Source organism: Pteronotus mesoamericanus, unplaced genomic scaffold (assembly GCF_021234165.1).
Source record: "Pteronotus mesoamericanus isolate MK-2021 breed Mesoamerican mustached bat unplaced genomic scaffold, CSHL_Meso_final contig_1242, whole genome shotgun sequence".
In the NCBI taxonomy this organism is placed as follows: domain Eukaryota; kingdom Metazoa; phylum Chordata; class Mammalia; order Chiroptera; family Mormoopidae; genus Pteronotus; species Pteronotus mesoamericanus.
In genome coordinates, this window is record NW_026555053.1 from 1,848,376 (window position 1) to 1,865,982 (window position 17,607).

A 17,607-nucleotide genomic window follows, 5' to 3' on the forward strand; every position below is an offset into this window, starting at 1 on the left:
TTCTGGACGCCAAAGCAAACCACCCTCCAGGAGTCAGGGTTGTGGTCTTGTGGCTTCCTCAACACAGCCTTCGTCACCGCCCGAGGCCCGGCTGTCAGCGACGGCAGGACGCCACCCCTGCCGTGAGAGGAGGGGCGCCCCCAGCCCACGCTGGCACCGAGGGCGCCCTGGCTCCCGCCCACGGAACCCGGCACACCGAGGTCAGGGGCAGGGCGCGGCGCTGGGGCGGGGAGTGCAGAGCTCCAACGACTGGGGTCCCGTTACCAATGAGACAACAGGGAAGGTTACTCACATGGCAGATTAGCTATATCCCTGGGCCTGCCTCTTCGTGGTCATTTTACTGCTCACTACTGTCTCTCCTAAACGTGGAGAAGGAAGAGAGGCAATCTGTCACCTTGGCATGTCCCTCCCCCACACCAGCACATCTGGCCCAACAGAACTGCAGGGAGGGGCCAGCTCCTTCTGGGCCCTGCCTCTTGCTCAACTAAGCTCAGCATTTGCTGATCAAGTGTAGCGTTTACTAAGAATACTTTTAACAGCACATCTGGCACTTTGAATGATGTTACTCACAAACACTATAAATCGATGTGCTGGCTTTTCCTATGTGATCAAAGTTTTCAGATAAACCAACACATGGTAGAACTTCCCCAAATTAATCCAGATATTGGTACCTGTTAAACTTGAACAGACAGTGAGCTATCCAGCCACACTGTCCCCAAACTCTAGGTCAAGGAGACCTAACCAATGACACCAGAGCTCTAAATGTTAAAGGTAAGATAGCTACAACTAGTATTAAGAATCACCTAGTTTATTGAAAAAACCCATTAAAAACATTTCAAAAACAAGGTCTGCTCTGATAATTTTATGCATTTTGAAAAAGAATCCTTTTGTTAGAGACTATAAAATTTATTAGTGCAACATCAAAAATTACAAAATCTATTTTTGACTGAATTGCATTTGCTCCTTACATGGGGACCTCCCTGAATGAGGCAACGAAGATTTCAGAAAAAGATTTACAATAAAGGCAATAATCTTGTCACGTGAGCTAATGTACTGTGTCTAAGAGGAAATAGCCTTGCCTTTTTTTTTTTTTTTAAAGAAAAAGGTACTGAGCATAACTATCATTAACACTTAACTACGAGTGATGCAGTTTCCAAGGGAATGTCAGAACAGGTGAGAAGGCAAACAAATGAACCTCGAAGTGCTTTCCAGACAAACCAACCGTCCGCCGGACCAGGGATGGCAGGGGCTCGGCTGCACTAATTGGAGGTAGCTGGTCCCTGGAGCGCGCGGCCCCTCCACGTGACGCGGCGCGCTGGGACTCGATGAGGGACTGTGAGCCGTGTTTGCAGCACAAGGGCAGTGGGATGCCGATGACAGGCAGAGATGCAACTGCTGGGCGCAGAGGACGGGGGTCCTGCCCCGGCACACACCTTACTGTGGCGGCTCACTCACGGGGGTGGTAAGTCAGCGCCACAGTACTCACGGTAACATCTTGCCTTGTACCAGAATCAATTAAAAACCACTTAGGAAACACGTCCTCTAACGTCCCCTCCCTTTCAAGTACTTCTGTGGGTCGATTTTATTGACAGTGAATGCACAGAGATGATGCAGCAGAAATGAGTTTCCCAGGATCAAGCCCTGGGGGGAATCCTCCTTAATTTATTAGAAACAAAGAATCCACTGACAGTAGTTACTTATTTTTGCTGAGGGTTCTCTGCTTCTCTGCGTGTTCCACAATCTTTTCCTCCACGTAGAGACCCTTCCGCTTCCGCACCGCGTTCATATACTTCCGGGCCTGGTTCTCCGAATCTGCCTTTTCCCCGAAGTGTAAGTACTCTTCCTCGGTGGTCGGCACCCAGAAGGGGTCGCTGGGGATGACCTTGTAAAAGAAGGCCACAGAACGAGCTGGATTAGGCAAATATACTTTGTCAAGGGCTAATTCATATAGTCTTTGCTGAAGAAAAGAGGTTAAGCCACGAGCAGCTAAGCTTGGAGGAACGGTAAAAAACACGAGGAAAACGGGGGTAGGAACCAAGGGAGGCAGGCCCAATGGAACCTGTAACGTGTGTGACTCTTTCCTTATACAGAGAGTACATGCCACCAAGGAAGGAAGAAATCTATTAATTTTGAATAACATAAAAACTTTCTTTCAGTAGGATATACCTGGGTTACAGTGTCTTTCATTACATTTGCCTTTGTGCCCAGCAAAGAGCAACACGTTGAACCCATTCTTGACTACTCTGAGCTTTACCCCAAAATTCAATAGGGCACCTGGGGAGCGGGGCCAGGCGGCCTTTACATTTCGTACGGACCAGAGGCAGACACCGCAGCCTCCTCCCCCGCTGCTCCGGGCTCAGGCCCGTTACTGCTCTGCGGGAGAGGGAGACACACCCCGGGGAACGAGAGCAGTCTCCCTCTGAGGCTGCTCTTGAGGGGAAGGGAGAAGGAAAAGCAGCTGAGAAAGCATTAGTCTGGAAGCCTGACTGGGGTGGGGCTGAGGCCCCCAAGATGACAAGAGGCCAAGTCCTGAGGTCCCAGAAGGTGGTAAACTTGGACACAGACTGTCCTGAGGCCGGTCACCAAGGGAGTGGCTTCCAGGACAGGGCAAGACTGCATCTGCGGACACTCCCTGCACCCTGGTAGGAGAGGAACACCATGAAGGGTCCCACATGCCGGGGGGAGGGGGTGGTTCCATGGGCCCCACGGCTCTGCCTCCTCCCCGGCTCCCCGAGGGAGTCTTACTGATCAGTGGGGGTGGGGAAGGCGGTCTTGGGCAGCCTGGCCTCCCTTCCTCCTACAGGCAGCAAGCTGCCCACAGGAAGCGTACAACCAGCTCTCGCCTCGGCCACTCTGTCGAAGGGCAGACCGACAAGGGCTTCCTAACACAAGGGTCGTCCCGAGTGCTCGCAGTGAGCACCAGGAGGTCAGCCTGCCCACCGCGGCCCAGCTGGTCGCGGTGCAGATTCCTGGTCAGGGGGAGACCTCCCTCTGGGCCCGCTCCCAGGCTCCTACGCCCTCTTCTCCCTTCACTGCGGGCCTTCACTGTGGCCTTGCTGCAGGAAGATACAAATGACTATTTTTCTTTGACAGCAGGCATCCTTGGTGTATTCTTCAGGGGTGTATGTTGAATGAATGAATTGCCGCGTACCTGCCTTGGTTACAGAACGCTCAGCCTATTATTAAAAATGGGTGTTCTCTCCCTTTCTTCCTGAGTACTTGATACCTGTACAAGCAGACAGACTGTAAGCCTCTCAGAACAGCCGACAAGGCACCAGAGGAGAGGGTGATAATGCTCATCCAGATGGTCCCGTACCCTGCTCAGGGGCTGAGGGGCGGGCAGGGCCGGGGAGCAGGACAAAGGCAGCCGTCGGGGGGATGCTGTGGCGGGAGACGCGCAGCTGGTGTGAGAGCACCCTGAACAGGGAGGGGCTGCCCTAGTGGCCTGATGGGACCGCACCGGAGAGGCCACTCGATGGCAAAGATCGGTGGGGCTCTGGAGGGCGCGCGCGGCGTGGAGCTGAGGCTCTCTTGTCTTTGCCCCCAGGCAGGCACAGCAGCCCTCTCCTCCTTCAAGGGGGCGAGGGAGGAAGGCGAACGGTCATTCACCTGGGCAGCCGTCCACAGAGACAGTCCGTCCCCTGAGACTGGTTTTAAGCTGGTTACTGGCACCCTCCCCTAACCAGCTGGACAATAAACTCACCACAGAACATAAAGAAGCTACATGTTCTTAGTATGTCTGAGTGGCAGTGGTGAATAAATTCTTAGCCCTGTTAAAAGAGTGATAAATTTTATAAAAAGAAATAAATGAGGTGCTGGTTGAGAGACACCAGACTCAGACTGTCCAATTTAAGACCAGAGTCCCTGTTTCAAAAATATAAGACCCTGGAGTTTCAAAAAGGACCCAGTTTTGTCTGGGCCTCTGGCATGTGCTTCTGGCGTTTGCTCAGCTTGCTTCCCAAGACTCAGGACACCTTCTGCCGCAGCTCCGGCTGCTGGGGCTCCTCCGGACCAGCTGGAGCCGCCCCTCCTGGCGGTCCTGCCTGCCCCACACGGGCTGTTTCCACCTCCCCACCCCTGCGTCTGTGTGGGCCTCGTGAGGCCCCGCCTCGAGCGTGCAGGACAGGGAGACAAAGCAATCCCTGACCCCCTCCTGCTTGTCTGGAATTCCCTTAGTGACACACCCACAAGGTGACCCCAAAGGTCATCCAGGTTGTGCTACATACAGAAAGGCCCCTAGAGGCTGCGGAGCAGAGTTTGCTAACAGTTTGGAGGAAAAAGTGTTGTTTTTTTTTTAAACTGGCTCACCCAGAATTCGCCCACCTACAGCGGGAATGCCTCTGCAGCCCCACAGCCTGACTCCGATGCCAGGTTCTAATTCACCTGAAGGAAGGCACCTAAGTGTTAGCTGCTGCCCTAGGTGTTTAAAAAAAAAAAGGGGGCGGGGGCTAGAGGCGCTTTTACCATGCTTTCAGCCGCCAGCGGGTGAGAAATGCCCTGTCGAAAAGAAACTCCCCCAGGGCTGCCGTGATCGCTCCCCCTCGTGCCGCCCGCGCCCTGGCCCACCTCTGGCAGCGCTCCGTGTCAGACAGCGACTCCCGGGGTTGTGCCGAGACACATGTACAACAGCACGGGGCGGTACTATTTGTCTTTCTGTGCCTGTTATTAGCTTCCCCCCCCACCCCTTTTCACAGAGGGTAAAACACAGAAAGAGAAATTATGAGATTGCTGACTTCAAAGGTTTCCTCATGGAAAATGCCTGTAATTTTATTTTCTCTGTTTTTTTGAGACACTTTCTCTCAAAAGCTCTTGATTGTAAATTATATGGTATGGTAGAACACAAATGAAAAAAAGTGCCTTGGAGGGAGAAGCCAGATCTCAACAACTGTGTTATTTCTAAACCTCACTATGGGGGAAAACCAAAACAGCCAAAAAATATCAGATCAATGACATTTAATTATAATGCAGTTTTCAAGACTTTCAGAGATGGGACGCTTTTGGGAACAGGACTGTGACAGGTGCCAAGCGGATGGCAGAAGGACAGTATGAACCACGGCAAACGCTTCTAAACTACACTTTCCTCTAAAGTTATTAAGAGATTGATTTTTAATACGTTGTAACTAACCTAGAAACTATTTCTTTAAAAAAACTAGTATGTAAGATTACTTTTCATCTTTATTTTTAATTTTGAGAGGGAAGGAGACTGAAAAACCATCATGGTTTTCACCTTAACAAAAAATGACTATCTGGTAAAAAAAAAAAAATAAAATAAAAAAAAAAATTGCTGTTTTTCAGCTAGTTATTCTGAAATACCCACTTTCTTTTTGTTTGGTAAAAGGTATGTCAGGTGGACAAACCAGGTCACCGAGGCTTGGCACGGCTGGAGTGGGGAGAGGTGGGCACACTTCTTCCATAAACAGGCAGATTGTAAACATTTTAGGCTGCAGGCGGCATATATGGCCTTTGCTGCAACTACTCAACTCTGCTTGAAAGCAGCCATAGAAAACATCTAAATGAATGGATAAGGCTATATTCCAGTAAATTTCATTTACCAAAACAGGTAATGGGGTGGTCTGCTGACTCCTGATCTAGTTAAAGGTTACATTTTCCAGCCTCCGTGTCAGATGAGGCCTGTGCCATGCGGCTGTAGGATTGGTTCTGGGAAATGGGACGAGGTGAAGTGACTGGTGCAATATCCAGTCCGTGTCCTTGAAGGGAAGGCGTATGCCCGCCTCTTCCCGTCCCGTCCTTGCTGCCCGGAGGGCGCACGAGACGGTGGGAGGTGGGGGCCGCTCCGGACCGTGGGGGAAGCCAAGGGTTGAGAAGGACAGCAGGACAGGACGAGCCAGAGCTGTGCTCCCCGGACTCGAAGAGCATCTTCTGCCTTAGCTGAGCCACGCTTTTGTCAAGTCACTTTCAAAGACAAGACTGACTGTAAAATGATGACAATAAAATACATGAATTCAAATATATAATTCTCCCAATAATGATGCCATTACCATTTCCGCTACTTCTTACTGGTTAGTTTTTAGTACAAGGTGAGCACCATAAACCAAAGCCAAAGAGCTAGATGTTTAAATAAGTGGGAAATTACTACCCATAAGCTTGGGATTAACAAATAACTTAAATGCTGGAGCTACTGTTTTCCACATAACGAAATTCAGCAATGAGAGCCATTCAGATATAAGCCAATAACACCATTAAAAACACCATTTAATTTCTAGATAAAGATAAAATGCAAGAAAAATTTCAAAGCAAATCACTGTTAAAATGTAATTTGCACTGACCAAGAAAATAACATAAACAAAGTCAGTACAACATTGCTGTTGGTTCTATCAAGCATTAAGAGTGTGACTTTCTTTTAAGAGAAGCAGATACAACTGAGTGTTCTGAACTAACAGCTTCATGCGTAGATGACATGAATCCGCCCAATTAAAATTAAATGCGCTGTCTGACATCAAGTTGTCTTGTGCCACCTGTCTTCACTATGCCGATTCACTTGATTACAAAATTCACTCTAAAAACAAAGTTCTCTTTAATTATTCCCATTTCCCTTTATTACCTATATTTAAACAGTTCATTTAAAGTTCTAGAGACAAAGGCCAAACTGGCTAAGAAAGCAACAGAAGTGAAAATGGCTCAGCATCAAACCTAAGCCATGAGTTTTGCTTAAATGAGGTAAAAAAAAAAACAAACCCTGGGTTAACTTGTGTGAGGCCGAGTGCAGGTCCACAGCGCCGAGAGCAACCAAAATGCCTGTAACGCTGACTCAAGTGCGCTGGCAAGAAGGGGCGGGGACACCAGCGAGGGCATTCCGTTAAACGCCAAAAAGCTTTATCTCAGGGGCGGGACGCACTCAGGGAGGCTCCGCCATTTGTCAGAATAGGTGGTGGGACTAGCATTAGAACCCAGAACCCTCTGACGCCAAAGCTGGTCCCCCTCCCACTGACCCACGAACGTTCACAGGCGATGTGAAGAATGTGGAGTCACTTGCATTACCTGTGAACAGTGATAAGAACAGCTGCTTTCCCCAAACGTTTCTAGCGACATCCTGTAGTTTAACAATTCTACTCCTGACTCCAGGTTTTGTCTTGAAATATAACCCACTGTTTCCGCGCATGACCTGCTGTTTTTTCTCACTGGCCCCCCCACACCCTCCTGCTCCGGAGCTGCTGGCTTCCACCTCTCTGTCAAGGACTCACCTGCTCAGGAAGGCGGGACTGACTGCCCGGCCCTTGTTGTTATTTCCCCCCTAAGTTAAACACGTGCTCACCATCCTTCTCCTCTCCCCAGCGATGTGGATCTGTGATGTTTTCATTTTTGATCCCACATAAGGGTCCCCTCTAAATGCTGGAAGTACTACTTTTCCACAGGAAAAAAGTTCCTTTAATTTTTCTTTCGAAAATGTCTGTGACTTTCTTTTAAAAATCTACAATATACCTTTGGAAGGGATAAAAAGGATGAAATATTGTCTTAAGTTTTACACCAAATAAAAACAATAGGGGTGTGCGTGAGTGAACTGTAAGCTACGTGTAATCCAAGGCCCCCTCACTCCAGGTAAATAAAGACCATCTGCTCTCTCCTGTCCCTCTGCCGGGGCAGAGCCATCAGAAGGCCAAATGGCACGAGGAGTTTTGTTTGCCACTCTTGGTGTCACCTGCAGGAAGCACATCCGGAGGCGAGAAGGAAGGAACGGGGGGACTTGGGGCCTCACCTCCCAGTGGCTGAACACCAGCTGCGGGCTGGCCAGGCCACTCGTCCTCTTCCTGATCTCGTCAGCAAAGCCGAAGCTCTCGGCCACAGGCAGCACAGCCTTGATGATGAACATGTCCGTGCCTTCTTTCATTTCTTCCTGCAGCACCCGACCTTCTCTCTTTGACAAGACCGCATAGACCCGACCTGCAAAGCCAAAAATCTTTTGAACTCACTGAGCCACACACAAAGTCCTGATTACTCATCCACCCTGTGACAATCTACCAGTGTAGAGACTCCGTTCCCAATAAGTTTGGTTTACAACAGCATGGAAATATTTTGAGTGTTTACTTAAAAAGTAAAGCACATGACAATTACAGAAAAAGTAGAAACAAAAGATAACAAAAAGTGAAATCACCCCAAAATGCATTCTCCAAAGACAATCCCCTCACACAGCACAAGAAATGGGACTTTCAAAGGACCTTCTGATGCAGTATCACCTATGAGCTGCCTTTAGGGATGAAATCCAATGAGATAAATGTGACTAAGATAAATTTAGATACTTCAAAAATTATGAGACATTATTAAAGCCAACTGGCACAATGGCATTTTTACACTAAAAATTAAAGCCACACATATATAAATGCTTAATATTAAAAAAAAAAAAAAAAAAAGAAAACCGAAACTGACAACACTTCAATGGCACAAGTATAAAAGTTTTATTCTCTGAAAACTGATGGTCTTTGGAATTACCAGGCATCAACACCTGGTAAGAATTTCAACCACCACACCCTGAGACTCCCAGAAGTCCCCTTGGTTAACACCGCCGGCCTCCCACGCAGGGGGCGCGGGGGGCATCTCCCCCGACCGGCTCCGGCGTGCGTGGCTGCCTGTGGGCTCTCAGAGGGTCCTTCCAACCAGTGAGCAGAACAGAGAGAAACCGAAAATCAGACAGCTGTGAGGAACTTCGGTAGCTAACAGATACTCACATTAAAGACTCCTTTTCACGTAACATTTAGAAAAACCCATTTAATTATGTAAGTGATCTATGAATACAGTTTCCTTAAACGTGTAATGTACGCAGTTCAGCAGAGGAGTCCTCTGACTCCCACAGTGAGCCCCGGGCAGGCTCCTCCCTCCTCAGTGACAGGGGAACCGGATGGTGGTGTCTGCCACCCGCCTTCATTCATTTTTAAAGTGGGAGCTGAGGACTCCCAAACCGTGGTCCTAGACTCAGGTTCCCCCTTGGTGGCAGTGATTAGGAAGATAAAGGGGAACAAAGGGCAGGAAACCCCTGGTGTCGCAAGGTCTTAAGAATTTTTAAAATAACAAAAACCCTCCCCTGATGGGCTGTCCTCATGCGCAGGTTTAGCTTAAGAACAAATTAGAAATAAATTCCACTGGTGGGGAGAGGCTCCGCAGGCACCCACTGCGCGCTCCTGGCCCCCGCCCCTCCTTGCGCTCAGCCCCACTGTCGTGAGTGGCTGCCCATTTCCTCGCCTTGTGCTCTCCGGACCACGCCACAGGCTGCTCGGGCCCTGTGGGAACTGCTTCTTTGCAATTTCACAATCATGTCCATATTCCTAGCCTAAACGCCTTCTCCCGGCCCTCATTCCCCACCATTTCTCTGCGGTTTCTGGAGCTGCTGATCAGCACCTCCTCCGACAGCTCTCCGACCCTGGTGCCCTTCCTTAGGTCCCAGGCCCCGACCGCCATTCCTCATCTACTGCAGTAATTCTTAAAGGCAGATCTTCTTCCCAGGAGTGTTCCTTGAGGCCCTGTGCTGTTCTCTGAACAAACTCTCCCCTCAGAGAGCCACTTCATGTATCACCTGTGCGGTTTAAAGGACTGACTTTACGCCGGGGACTCCGGACGCTGCTTCTGAGTCAGGCCTCGCACCTGGCCTTCCCCCCGCCGACCGCGGGCTTCTCCAATCCGACAGGCCTCCGAGAGAACACACTCCCTCGGCAGAGGCTGACGCCACTCCCCGCCTCTCTAAAGTCATTTCCCCACCATCCACAGAGTATCTCACTTGCAGTGTCACAGAGCAGTGGGTCAGAAGGGGACTTCAAGGTCAACAGTTCTGCCACAGCAGTCGCTTGGAGTCTGCTTGCACATTCCTAAAACCGACCTCCTCCCAGGACAGCCCGTTCCATTTTTAGATGGCGGCCCTGACTGGGACACAATTCTCAAGCCCCAGATCCGTTGCTCTGAAGTGTCTAACCATTAGTCCGCAGATCAGCAGTTACGCTACTGGGAGACAGCTATCCTGCCTCCTCTTCTCCAGTCTACACAGCCCCCGTCTCTCTGTGGCATCAGCTTGCTTTCCAGTTCCATCCTGACTACTTTCCTATTTAAACTGCTATGATGTATTTCCCTCTCTCTTGAAATGTGGTGCCCAGAAGTGAAATCGGTACTTTCGGCAGTCTGAAAATCTCTGAGAAAAACAGGACAATGATTATCTTTACTAGCCATCTCTTCAGCCTACTATAATAGCTAGTATGTATGAACAAGTATCTTTATTTAGCCTGCTACCTCATTCAAAAAGAAGTTTTAAGGTGGTTTATGGAAGTAAATACAAAACATGAGCGTGTGTGGCAAGAGGTGGGGGTGGAAAGAGTGATTACATTGGGGGAAATGGGCTCTGATGAGGCGGGCCGGGGGCCACGGCGCTTCCCCGGCCTTCAGGGATCACACCGGCGGGCTGGGATCGATAACTGAAATTGAAACTAAATGCAATCGATCATGTAATTTTGAGCTATTCAGTTTTAATTTCACTACAACTAAATCCTAAAAGCAGGCCACAGTGACGGATTACCGATCAAAGGAAAGCAGCCGTCACAGAGCCTTGCAAAGGGGCCTGGCGCTCACGCAGGTGTGCCCGGGGCCTGGGGGCGCCTGCAGAGCCTCTCTCCTGCCACCGCTATCACTGAGGCAGTCTGAAGAGGGATTAAGGCGCTCCTACCGGCGAGGATTTTTGATCATGTGGCCTCTCACTGCAAATACTGTGATAGCCCTTCAGCGGGGCATCTATTCCAACAAACCTTAGTCCTCCTGTTCGTCCACTGACTCAAAGAAGGATCACTGTATGCCCCGCTGTAAGCAAGGCAGAGGGAAGAGATATCCATCAAGAAAAAAAAATGGCAACACAGAAGTCAATAGATTGGAACAGTTTTGATGTGGCCTCCTGTTTGAAAGACTTCCCCGTAAACGTCTCAGTCCGCGCTCAAGGCCCTAAGTTAGGCCCTGGCGGTAAGACGTCACTTCAGCTCCTGTGGCCACCAGACCCGAGAACACCCAGAGCACTAACGAGACTGTCTGTCAGCCAAGGTCAGCCGCGCACCGCCCTCAGGACACAGGAGGCTTCTCCACTCTGAGCTCACAGTCTCTTCAACCTGTGGGTCAAGTCTTTTTCATCATTTTAAGCCCATTCAAAATTAACTTGCTCCACAGTCTCCTGTGATATCCCACAATCAAAACAATCTCTTGATCATTTGGGCTTCATTGGCCCGAATATGTTCTTTGATGGCATTACAGATTCTTGAACATGTATATTCTTCTTCCATTAGAGGCAGGTTCTACAATTTTTAGAGCTAGAAGTTCAGCAATTAAAGTTAGGTTTGTTGTCGGTCCCCCCACCCCCGCCCCAAATTTAGGAGAGGAAACAGCTGTTCACAGCCATGTTTTCTCTAACAGGAAACAACGTGAATTTCTAAGTGGGGGATGACAGGAAGTAAATTATAGCATATCAAACTGATAGGATACTGTGCAGAGATTAAAATGAACATAAGGAATATTAAGTAGCCAAATAGAAGCATGCTCAGAAAATAAATAATAAATGTAAAAAGCGAAACACTAAACTGCTTCTACATAAGATTATAGCTATGTAACATGTACTCTTATGGACAAAAATTGTGTAAGAAAATGGAAAATGGCAGGTAAATTTCCACGGAGGAAGATTTTTCTTCTACCTTGTAGTTTTTGCTACTGTTGGTAACACAACAAAGAAACTGGTGGCACTTCTTATTCTTATAAACCAGGTCACACTAACCTCTCTTCCTCCTGCCGTAGAGCAACCAGACTGCTAAATCAAGCGAATGCGGCCCACAGGATGCAGATGGGCTTCGACCAAGCATGAGATAAAGTGCACTGCGGACATAACGGGGAACGCGGGCTGGTTGCTACCGCACAGACCAATTTGGCTGAGTCTATCGGATGTCAGCAAGTTGCCCCCGCCCGGGACGATGTTGTTAGTGAAGAGTCAGTGTTCTGCTCATGGCTTTGTGTCCTTACTTTGATAATTAGCAATTTAAAAGATTCAGAAGGCATGACAGCAAAGCCACAGTGGACACGAAGCTGGCAGGGTAACGACCCCTCTGACAGAATCAGGATACCTAGGTAGAAATTCAAATTTACCAAGGCACATGTGCACGTGCGCGGCTTTACGGCTGGGGGCGGCCAGCTAAGGGTCCGGGGGCTCTAGGAAGCAGTTCCTAGAAAAACAGCAAGGACGAGGTTTACTTTAAGCTCAACAGTAGTCTTCACGGTTGTGGTATAAAGAAAGCCGACTGAATACTAGTTGCTGAACTTAAAATTATTCTATCCATCAAAGCCCCTTTCAAGGTACTATCACTTTCCAAAAATTCTGTCCTATTTTCAATTTAGTCAATTTCAATTTCTCATAAAATTTCACGGGAAAACCATTATTTATTCACTAAATTCAGGGTTATTTTACTTTCTAGTTATTCTACATAACTAAATTTTGTTGCCTTAACTCATGTCCCAAACTAGGAATCACGCTTCACACAGTGTTGGCATGTACAGCTCAATAGATTTTCTGTTATCTGAATCATGAAATGCTGGTAAAATGTAAAAAGAACCCTAACTACAGAATAAGAGATTTTAAAAAGTAAATAGTGGTACTTATTAAGAATGTTTCTAATACATTAAGGCATAGATGGTCTAACAGTATAAGCATTTATCCCCAGAAACAGATGGATAAACTACAATCATAACTTATTAAAATTTCTAACACTGTCTAACAAAAAAAGATACTTTTATAGCATGAAGTTATTGGCAAAGACAATGAAAACCAAGAATGAAAGAGCAGGTTAGAAGAAATATGCAAAGAGATGATTTACTAGTCACGTGACTATAAAAAAAACACACGCCAACTGTGATGCCCATTCAAGCCCGCTGAAGACAATTTTCATGGGTAAAAGTGGTAACAGAACCAACTCTTTAGGAAAGTAGATCTTACAAGTAAAAAAGGTCATTTTCCATTTTCTTGGGATTACTTCCCCAGGTAAAATTATTGTGAGATGATTACTTTTCTGCAGAATTTCCCATTTCAACCATAAGCAATTCTTTGCATTTACAGGATTTTAATAACCTGTGTACCCAAAATACGGCAGTCACTCCAAACTATACCTCCTGGGTCACGAAAGGCACTCTGTAGCACCTTCTAACTCTCATTTTAAGAGGAAATGCACCGTGAATGAAAGAGGGAGATACCAACTAAGGGTGGACTAACAGAACGTCCAGGGTGTTAAAAACCAGAACAATCTCAGCCCCCCCAATGACAGTGCTAAAGGCAGCAAAAGGGGTCTTTTTTCATTACCGTCAAAATAAAAATGAGACCTTCCTACAACCTGGACAAGCCAGTGCGATGTTAATAAAGAGCGAGAAAGCACAGTTGGTTCTCAACACCTACGACCTCTACTCTCTTCAGTACGGGGAACAGGCACCCACTCCAGCAAGCAGGACACACACAGCGGGGGGCCAGTGACGGCCAAGACAGTGAGAGGCCTATGAGCAAGCACCTGCCTCCCTGCAGGACTTCAGGCCTCTGGGGCCAGAGTTACACCCCAGTCTTCAAGAAATCTGACCTTTTGAGAAATGGTGGGTAAAAATAAAGCCCCACATAACTTTCTTCTTCAGAAGGGGTCCCGAATTCACAGAAGCCCCTTTGTGTTGGGACTACAAGAATGTCGCCTCCCTCTTTGATCATTTTTAGAATGACTCTGGTTACCCAGACTGGTAGGGTTATTCACTTTGAAAAAAAAAAACAACAAAAACCACTGCACAGGTTTAAATGGTAACATATATGGGCCGTTTAAACCTCAGTTACCAGACCTTTCATTACAGCAAAGAGTCTATTTGTTGCAAAAGATCTTTAGTAACCAAGGCCCCCACTCCTCTCAAGATTTCAATATTTAAGGCCTGTGACTTTCAAAGATCTTAGTGCCTTAGTAAATCAGACAACAATGGGGCTTCTGTAAGAAAATAACAGTAAGCGAGGTTAGGCTTTCGGACCTAGGCGAGCCCCGGCTGCTCAGGGCTGCCTCGCTGCCTCCACTCCCTTCCTTACCGAGAACGTCACTCGTCGCCATGATGTCACACGTGTACATAGCCGCCATCAGGCGCTGAGGTTTCACCTGCAGTGCGTAGCGACATGCTTCTTTCATGGTGGCGATCAGCTGCCCCGACAGGGGTCCGTAGCAGTCAGGGAGGGAGGGCTCTCCTTTCTGGGAAGTCCTCCTCTCCGAGGGCCCGGTGTGGCCACCTTGCAGCTCTTGGCTCTCATCTCCCCCAGGACAGGCTGCGCCTTCCTCCTGTCCCTCTTTCATCAGATCCTGATCCTGTTCCTCACTTGCTCCTTGTCCCTCAAATTTACTTAGGTCCCATTTTTCCAGAACAAAACAGACGCCCATTAGCGGCTCCTCGCACATGGGGCCAGCGAGGGCGGCCAGCTGGAAGCCGCTCACAAGGCTGTTGCCCACGTCTCGGTACTTACTGGCTTCTCTGGAGGCTTTGCCAGCTGGGCCTGTCCACACAGAGTTCTGAAAATGTTCACTTTTATTTACTAGTATGTTGGGCCCACATTTTCTTGGGCCAAATGACCAGATTTGGTCAACTGCGTTCCTCCATTTTCTCCCTGGTAGGTGTTGCTCAAGTTTTCCTTTGAATTCCCAAATTTTCTCTTGGGTCTTCTGGTCAATCACCTGAGCATTCTTACCCTCATTCAAAGACGATGTCAGCTGCTCCATAGAACGAATCAAATCACTGTTTTCTTCCAGAATCCGAGTGACTTCTTCCGGAAGGGGCATGGCCCGAATACTGAGTGTGGCTAATTTATTAGGAGTTGTCATGGTGATTAGCCCATCAGAGTCCACCTGGATTCCCTCAGGGATTTTGCTTTGATCTTCTTTTGTTTGGTGTATGACTGCAACTTTCTGTTGTTTGCCTATTTCTTCATTGACCATGTCCACTTTGGGGGGTTTTGTGATCGTTTCTCTGAATGGAATAATGGGTTCAGATACACTGATTTGAATCTTTGCAAACCTACAGAGAAATTCAAGAGAAACATAATAGGTCATTGCAAAAACAGCATAAAAACTCCCACATAGAAATATTATACAATTAAGATTACACAAAAAACAGAGACATAAAGATCATTTTACAATGAAAGATAAATTGCTTTCATTTCAGATCGAAAAGACTAACAGGAACATACCTTCCGGGGGTTCTTTGCATGTAGTAGAATGTCATTGCTTTGTTCATTCTCAAACTAAATAAATCATCTACTTAGATAAGAATGTTCTGAATGGAAAACGTTTTAATAAGATTTGACATATGCAGTCTTTAAAATACTATTTACCAATTTAAAGGTCTGGAGAAGAAAGGCTCAATAATTCTAACACTAAGCAGACACAGAATCACAGAAGTTCGGGACACCTAGTCACATGCTGATGATGCATCTGGCTTTCATGAGGAGGCTCACAGCAAGGCGAGTGCGATCCAGGAGTCTGTCTTAGAGACCGCTCCTGCAGCTACTGTATCAGTATGTGCCCTGCGGTCATGGAGCACTTGAAATGTGGCTAGCACAACGGGGGAAAGAGATTTTTATTTTTACTTAGTTTTAATTAAATTTAAACAGCCCCACAAAGCTACCGAGCGTTTGAAACTTGGCTAAGTGTGACGGAGGGACTGAATCTTTGATTCTACGTGAACAGCCACATGTGGCTAGTGTCTACTGTCCTGAACAGCACATGTCTGGCGCCAAGTTCAGAAAGCCCTTTTTCACATGCTATCGAGTTTAGTTTCATGCTGCGTGTTCTTCCAAACGAGTTGTGAGTTCATAGAGGACGGATTCTAAACACCAGTGTGGAGTGGTCCTGGCGACGATAAAGCCACTCAGTCTTTTGCTCTGTCCACCTCACTCTGGTCTGTATGTGCTATTGGTAATGTGGATAAATATATGTGTAAATGTACGCACGTGTATTTGTGTGTATACATGCATATATTATATGAAATTTTGGGATCTTTAAACAGTACTCTGCCTTGGAAAATGTTACTCAATAAGGGAAATAATAGTAAAAGTTTTTGAAATTCTTTCACTTGACTCTAAATTTATTTCTGCTTTCTACATTTTTGGGTTGTGGGGCAGGTATGTGTTTTATCATTTTATACTGAAAACAATAAATAATTGTCTAAAAATAATGTTACCAACATTTATCTTAGAAAACAGCACTTGAATAGACTATAATGTGTGAAAGAAAATAAAAATGTTGCGGAAAAAAACATTTTCCAAGAAAGGTTTTGGTTCTACCAGTGAGTTTGTTCGTTTCAGGGATGAACTTATATCAAATGCTATATATAGAGTATACTGTACAATATGGAGTTTCATCTAATGTAGTAATTTAAAATTACTTTGATGCTCCAACCTGAAAAGGACAGCACACATGGACAAAACTGTAAGTTCAGACTTACCTAAGAATTCAGATATAAAATCCAAGATAAAAGAACAATGAAAAAAATGGATATATGTGTTTATTTATTTACTAATCACTTATTATGTATGAGACACTGTGCTAAGTATTTTTCAGGTATTATTTCTTCGGTTTTTGTATTATCCTCATTTTGTAAAGGAGAAAACAAGATAAGAGTAAGTAACTTCTCCAAAGTCAAAAAGCTCGCAAGGAGAGAAGCTAGGACTCAAATCTAGGTTTCCTCAGAATTCACGTTCTTCCCCATTACGACAGACTGGAAAATCAAACTGAACAGCAGAGCAAAAAATAAATCACAGGTTATAAAAACTGATTTGTATTAGATCTGTTAAAATAACGTATCACATTAGAAATGTCAAATAATCTACGTAACCATCTTTAAAAATGCTAAATTGGCATTCAATAAAATTTAGTATCTATATTGATTTAAAAAAGAAAAGCACTTAGAAATCTTAGGTATAGAAAAACATTTTTAAAATTATCATTATTTAAAAAATGCATGTCTATATATGTAGGACTGAGAAAACCAACTACACAGCTATTGAAACTAGAAGAGTGAATAAAAGTAAGACAAAGTCGGGTTCTCCTTGTTCATAAGCTCAAAAAGGCTGTGAGTCACCAGTCCTTCAAATTTCTGAGGTTCGCAAGGAGTGCCCTGTAGCAATCGCTTGCAGAATTAACTAAAACTGCTCCCCGCCACGGATGGGGGCGGCTCTGTGCGCGTGGCTGTCACACTGCCAAGGGCCTCATAGCCCGGGCTCTGCCATCCTGGCCACGCACGGCTCGCTGTCCCCTCCAGAGAAACGCGGCACAGGCTCAGACCACACCAGCTCAGACCGCCCCTGGGTGGTCCTGCCACTGCCCTCTCCGACACCCGGCCCCCAGGTCACTCTCTGAGCGCCGACAAGAACGCTAAGCTTGGGCCCGAGCTTACTTCTCCTTCGGATCGGACCCAGTGCTAAGGAAACGGCTTTTTTAGGGGGGAGGCGTCATCACGTTTCAGGTGCTAGCATTTTTTAGGAAATGCAGTTAAACACTCCAGAATTTGTAAAGTATCTTACTAAAGCAGTATATATATTTTTGAAAAACTGCTTTTATTATCCTCATTCATTCTAAATTATTTTTA

At 46.6% G+C, this 17,607-nt stretch overlaps 1 protein-coding gene across 2 annotated transcripts in view; it reads right to left on the bottom strand.

The window, feature by feature from the left end:
• Positions 1-298: 298 nt before the first annotated feature.
• EFL1 (elongation factor like GTPase 1) overlaps positions 299-17,607 on the bottom strand; it is a 65,040-nt gene continuing 47,731 nt past the window's right edge. Inside the window, exons 18-21 of one of the 2 annotated variants that reach the window (XM_054589057.1) lie at positions 14,063-15,036; positions 7,715-7,899; positions 1,698-1,882; positions 299-359 (exon numbers count right to left, since the gene is read on the bottom strand). In XM_054589057.1, the coding sequence (XP_054445032.1) occupies positions 338-359; positions 1,698-1,882; positions 7,715-7,899; positions 14,063-15,036 (1,366 nt within the window). In that variant the 3' untranslated portion in view covers positions 299-337. Of the gene's footprint in view, positions 360-1,504; positions 1,883-7,714; positions 7,900-14,062; positions 15,037-17,607 lie in introns of those variants that run through there. The other variant, XM_054589066.1, reaches the window with a different exon arrangement.